The 5,700-nt window shown below is 36.8% G+C and overlaps 1 protein-coding gene across 1 annotated transcript in view; it reads left to right on the plus strand.

Annotated features, from left to right (window-relative positions):
- Positions 1 to 1,018: 1,018 nt before the first annotated feature.
- The window catches only part of LOC109237992 (long chain base biosynthesis protein 2a), a 5,207-nt gene continuing 525 nt past the window's right edge, over positions 1,019 to 5,700 (plus strand). The window contains exons 1-11 of the mRNA XM_019404414.1: positions 1,019 to 1,550; positions 1,626 to 1,691; positions 2,395 to 2,483; positions 2,748 to 2,893; positions 2,970 to 3,094; positions 3,190 to 3,283; positions 3,388 to 3,551; positions 3,761 to 3,922; positions 4,729 to 4,855; positions 4,978 to 5,144; positions 5,249 to 5,356. Coding sequence (XP_019259959.1) covers positions 1,425 to 1,550; positions 1,626 to 1,691; positions 2,395 to 2,483; positions 2,748 to 2,893; positions 2,970 to 3,094; positions 3,190 to 3,283; positions 3,388 to 3,551; positions 3,761 to 3,922; positions 4,729 to 4,855; positions 4,978 to 5,144; positions 5,249 to 5,356 — 1,374 coding nt within the window. The 5' untranslated portion in view covers positions 1,019 to 1,424. The remainder of the gene's footprint in view (positions 1,551 to 1,625; positions 1,692 to 2,394; positions 2,484 to 2,747; positions 2,894 to 2,969; positions 3,095 to 3,189; positions 3,284 to 3,387; positions 3,552 to 3,760; positions 3,923 to 4,728; positions 4,856 to 4,977; positions 5,145 to 5,248; positions 5,357 to 5,700) is intronic.

The raw sequence follows: 5,700 nt of genomic DNA on the forward strand, positions 1-5,700 counted from the left end.
TTTTCTAAGAACAAAGAATCAAATAGATTAATAACAGATGCACATACCAACTCGATTACACAACTGTCTATGCCCCACGGCGGGCGCCAAAATGTTTACCCGTAAAATGAAACAGTTCATTTTATTCGTTGTTAATAGACAAGTGAATCAATTTGATCCTAAAATGATAAATAAATTAGACAAGAATGTAAGACTTAGCCTTGAGATCAAGAGAAAGAAGCATAAATCTTGGTTTCGGGAATAGAGCTTTCGGATGCAGTAAAAAAAAATATTAATAAGCAAAAGGATAAAATAGTATTAAACTTTTGAACAGAGTATAGTATCGGCTTTATTAGAAAATTCCTCCACTACAATGACTGTAAAGCTTACTATTTATAGTTACACCAAGGTTTTAGGATCAAGCCCCTCTTATATAACAATTATGAGGGTCATCAAAGAATATGTAACAGTGGGCAGTGAATGCCATACTCTCTGTAACGGACCGTGCATTTAATGCTATAGAATATTCTCCATTAAATGCTACTGAGTGGCAGATATTTAATTCGCCTTTATGAATACCATTCTCTTCGAGTTCGTTGCCTTCGAACCTGATTCTCTTATATCTCTGGCTCCACGTGTCGCTTTCTCATGCGAACATTTAGTATGGACATATTTTACCTTATACAAGTTTGAATTTCAAAAGCGAAATATATCACATAAATTGAAACAGAGAATTAATATATTCTTTTCTCGGTTAAATTATGCTAATAATAGAATCAAAATCAACTATATTGTCCAATTAAAACTTAAATATGCTTTGCCCTACATCATGAGGATCGAAATCTACGAAGAAGAAAAACTCGAGCACTAAAAACCCCATTTTTCATGACGAAGAAGTCGAGATCATAGTATTTTCAAATGTAAAAAAAAAGTAAGAAGCAAAAAAGGAAACAAAAAAACATGAAATGATAGGGACAAAGGAAAAGAGAGAGCAAATGGGCTGTCATATTGGTAACAATACCACGAGAAAACAGTTGTCATTGTTCCATTCATTCTTCCAAACTTGAAAACAAACATTCAGAATTGGTGGGCTTTGAAATTTCCTTTTTTTCAATTTTCGTTTCCCTTTCCGTCGCTTCACCAATAAAAAGGAAGGTACAATCATCACAGCAGAACACACCACTTCCAAATTCGTCAATATTGAAAGCAAGAGTCAAGATTTTCTTATGTTTTGAAAGAAATAAAATCAGAGAGCAAAGTAATTTCAACAGGAAAAAAGAGGGGATTGGATTTGGTCAAACTCAAACCCAATCCTCTCCCTTGTTCCTTCTTCCAGCTCCCGCCTCCTCTCCCCCCTTGTCCTTTCTCCACTCTATCTTTCTCTCTCTTCCTTTTTCTCTCTCATCTGAGATCTCGGATTCTGCTTATTCAGATCCGATCCAAATATGATCACCATTCCATATTTGACCGCCTTGACAACTTACTTCAGCTATGGCCTGCTCTTCGCCTTTGGCCAATTCCGTGATTTCTTCAGAAAAATCTTTGATTGGTGGAAGGCCAGCAATCTTCAGGTAATTTACGCGCTTGTGTATCGTCAATTTTTGATTTTGGGAATGAGCTTGAATTTTGAAGTGTTGAAATGTTAGGGATATGCTCCGATCTGCTTAGGACTTGAAGATTTCTACATCCGCCGATTGTATCATCGCATTCAGGTAACTGCTCCTGATTCCAGAATGTTTTCGACACTTTCATGCATAATTGTATGCATTATGCTTAGGGGAATTAATTGGGAGACCCAACATGCCCCGCTGATGGCTAGTATTTATATATGGCTATTGCGCATGATTTTGAAAGCTTCCATTTGACTTCTTTGCTGTAATTATCATGTATCGGCGGCAAACTTTAGCTGTAAAATTGCATCGATTTCTGCAAACTTGGTAATTGCAAGAGGGATTTGAGAAGTGGAAATGTTTTCAAGGGAAACATAATGGTTTAGATCAGATTGAACTCTTCAATTTCAACTAAGTTAATGGGGTGAATGAATAACCAATGGGTTGGAAGGGTTCTTATCCGGAACTCTAATAGTCACCGTAAACTGCCCGGCTAGAATATTTAGGTGTAGTTTCCATATGTGAAATAGAGAATGGATTTATAAGTAATACAGGAGGACTTCATATAGTAAAAGAGGTTGAAAACTCTATTATCATTGTAGTTTTATTGGTTGTGTACCTTTTTGAATTGCCAATGCCTTAGATCTCGTATTCTTTCATCTCTTCTGAATCGTTAATTCCTGGATCTTATCAATGCATCCAAGAGAAAAACAGATTCTTGGACCAAAAGTTTAGCTATTGGTTATTCATTGCTGTGCAAGTATTGACTTTTGGTTTCTATGCTATATATTATCATTACTTGTAGGATTGTTTTGGACGGCCAATATGTAGTCCTCCTGATGCTTGGTTCGATGTGGTGGAGCGTGTGTCCAATGACAATAACAAGACACTAAAGTGAGCATGGATCATTCAGTTTAATTAATTTTGTTTAAACATTCTGTAAATTGTTCTACTCGGTATTGCAATTTCTCCCATTATTCTTTTATACTACTATTAGAGAACTATAGAGGTAAAGTTACTTTGACTTCTCTGGTGACTGGTGCTGTAGGGCTCCTTATCTGTTGTTTATATATGATATCCAAATTAGTCCTAACAGTTTAGGAGCAATTGATGTTTCTATATTTACTCTTACAATCCATGCACTTGCACATTGTGCAGGCGGACCACAAAAGTTTCAAGGTGCCTAAACTTGGGTTCATACAATTACCTTGGTTTTGCTGCATCTGATGAATATTGTACACCTCGCGTCATTGAGTCTTTGAAAAAGTTTTCTTCAAGCACTTGCAGTGCCCGTGTAGATGGAGGTAGGCATGATTTCGTGTAAGTTGCTGCTGTGTCTCCCTGAGTAGGGAACTCTGCTTCTAAAATTTGTCTTCTCAGGTACCACAAGCATCCATATGGAATTGGAAGAATGTGTGGCTAATTTTGTTGGCAAGCCAGCTGCCATCGTTACAGGCATGGGTTATGTAACAAATTCAGCTATACTTCCTGTTTTGATTGGGAAGGTACAAATAGTTTCTATAAGTTAATTCTTGTGTTTTATTTGTGATTATATTTATCTTTGAATTTGGTCATTTAATCTTTTAATTTGGTCATACAGGGAGGTTTGATTATCAGCGACTCTCTCAACCACAACTCTATTGTAAATGGTGCTCGAGGGTCTGGAGCCACTATTCGTGTTTTTCAACATAACAGTAAGTTTCTGCAACTTGGGCTTTATCCTCTCAACCATACCATTTTTATACCGTGAGTTCATCATATTTGATATTAATGCTTTGCTTTGCCCTCAATTCTTTAGCACCTTCTCACTTGGAGAAGGTTTTAAGAGAACATATTGCTGAGGGACAACCCAGAACACATAGGCCGTGGAAGAAGATAATTGTTATAGTGGAGGGCATATACAGCATGGAAGGGGAGCTATGCCAGCTTCCGGAGATTGTTGCCATATGCAAGAAATACAAGGTAGTGCTCAGTATTACTATGTTTTTAGTCATTGATAATTGCTCGAAGAGCTAGGCTGGTACTTCTTCATTGGCATGACAATAATTGTCTCAATTTTATACGAAGCTCTCTTTTATTTGAGGGACTAATTTTCTTTCGTAGGCCTTAGGATACTCCATTTGGTTTAATTTTCTCATGACTTTGTTTGTGATGTATTTTTCTCATTGCAGGCATATGTTTATTTGGATGAGGCTCACAGCATTGGAGCTGTTGGAAAAACAGGAAGGGGGGTCTGTGAGCTCTTGGGAGTTGACACGGCTGATGTGGACATTATGATGGGAACTTTCACAAAGTCATTTGGTTCATGTGGGGGTTATATTGCTGGATCCAAAGTATGTTTCCTTAATGCCAATCATATAATGGTGCTAGCTGACTCGCTTTTTCATTGTCTATAGATAAATTCTTTGTTTCTGATATTTAGTTGAAGTGTATGGAAGTATGACAAATAGGGTGGAATCATGAAACCAAAGATATTCATGCTACTGCTTTTACAGTGTCAGACATTTTCATCATTTGTCCTATCTGTAAATTGTTGACACTTCTGCTGACAGACTTCATGTTAGTGAAGACTCAATGAGGAAACAATAAGATAATTATCTTTCAGATTTTTTAATATAAGATTGAATAAACAACTGTCTTTTGTTCTGTATCCCCGTGAAAGAACAGAAAACAAAATGAAAGCAACTCTTTTGTTTTCTGTTTAGATTCCCTCAATCTTTAACTGGTATGGAATTCCCTCTACTTGTTACTTGGAGGCCTAGATCTGTTACAGATTATCTTCATTGGTCATTCCTTTTTATTCTGTTTTCCTATCTTCTCCAGAAAACCTAATTTTCAATGAGTGTTTATCTTTACCATATCAGAAAAAAAATGAAATTAAAACTGTGTCAAACTTAGCAACCTAATCTGATGCTAAACATTCCATGGAGGCAGATATGTCTCTAGCTTTGTATTTTGAGCCTTTCGCCTATTCTTTTGCAGCATAGCATTCCCTTAAACTGCTAGTGGACTACTTGGCTGATTTTCTTTCAACTATTTTTCTTTTCCAACTTATTAGCTGGTGCTTGAAGAGCCCTTCTTTAGGTTAATCTGATGTTATTTTGTAATCATTGATTTTGACATTTACCACCAATTTCAGGAACTTATTGAATTTTTGAAGTACACTTGCCCAGCTCATCTGTATGCCACATCAATATCACCTCCAGCTGCTCAACAAATCATTTCTGCTATCAAGGTTATACTTGGTGAAGATGGTTCTAGTAGAGGTCAGAAACTTTGACTATCAAAATTCACTCCTATTTTGCACTTTGTTATCATTCTAATGGCATCTGAATAACGGAGTAATAAAAATTGTGTACTGATCTTTAGAGCTACTTTATTATTGTAGGGGCTCAGAAACTGGCACGCATTCGTGAAAATAGCAATTTTTTCCGATCAGAACTGCAGAAGATGGGTTTTGAAGTCCTTGGGGACAATGATTCTCCTGTGATGCCCATCATGCTCTACAATCCTGCAAAAATACCTGCTTTTTCACGGGAATGTCTCAAACAGAATGTACAATTTCTTGTCATTTCAGGCTCATTGTTTGACAGACTGGTTATTGTTTAAATTTACATTTGTTCTTATCTTGGAATTTACTTCGTGTGCCGCTATTGTAGGTGGCTGTAGTGATTGTTGGTTTTCCAGCAACCCCTTTACTTTTGGCCAGAGCACGCATATGTATTTCTGCTGCTCACTCACGGGAAGATCTTAACAAAGCACTGGAGGTTAGAGCTTGCACTTAATTTCCTTCTTTTTCCTGAGGAGCAAATTCTCATGTTTTATACCCTCACTATGTCAGATACTAATTGCAGTCAGTATACCCTTTCACTTAACCTTTATGCGATGAGTTATCCGTTACCACTTTGTCACTTGCACTTAAGAGATTTCTTTCATGCAGCTGTCGTTAATCTTTAAAGTAGACACTTTTGAACTAACACATTGCTTTACGCATAATTTGGCACTAACTGATGAGGTAATTGATTTTCATCCTTATGCTTGTATAAGGAGCTACTAGGTTTGAGCTAACCTCAACCTTCCCATATTCATCCTCTTTTCCTGATTGGATTTT

This window comes from Nicotiana attenuata, unplaced genomic scaffold (assembly GCF_001879085.1).
Source record: "Nicotiana attenuata strain UT unplaced genomic scaffold, NIATTr2, whole genome shotgun sequence".
NCBI classification, from domain to species: Eukaryota; Viridiplantae; Streptophyta; class Magnoliopsida; order Solanales; family Solanaceae; genus Nicotiana; species Nicotiana attenuata.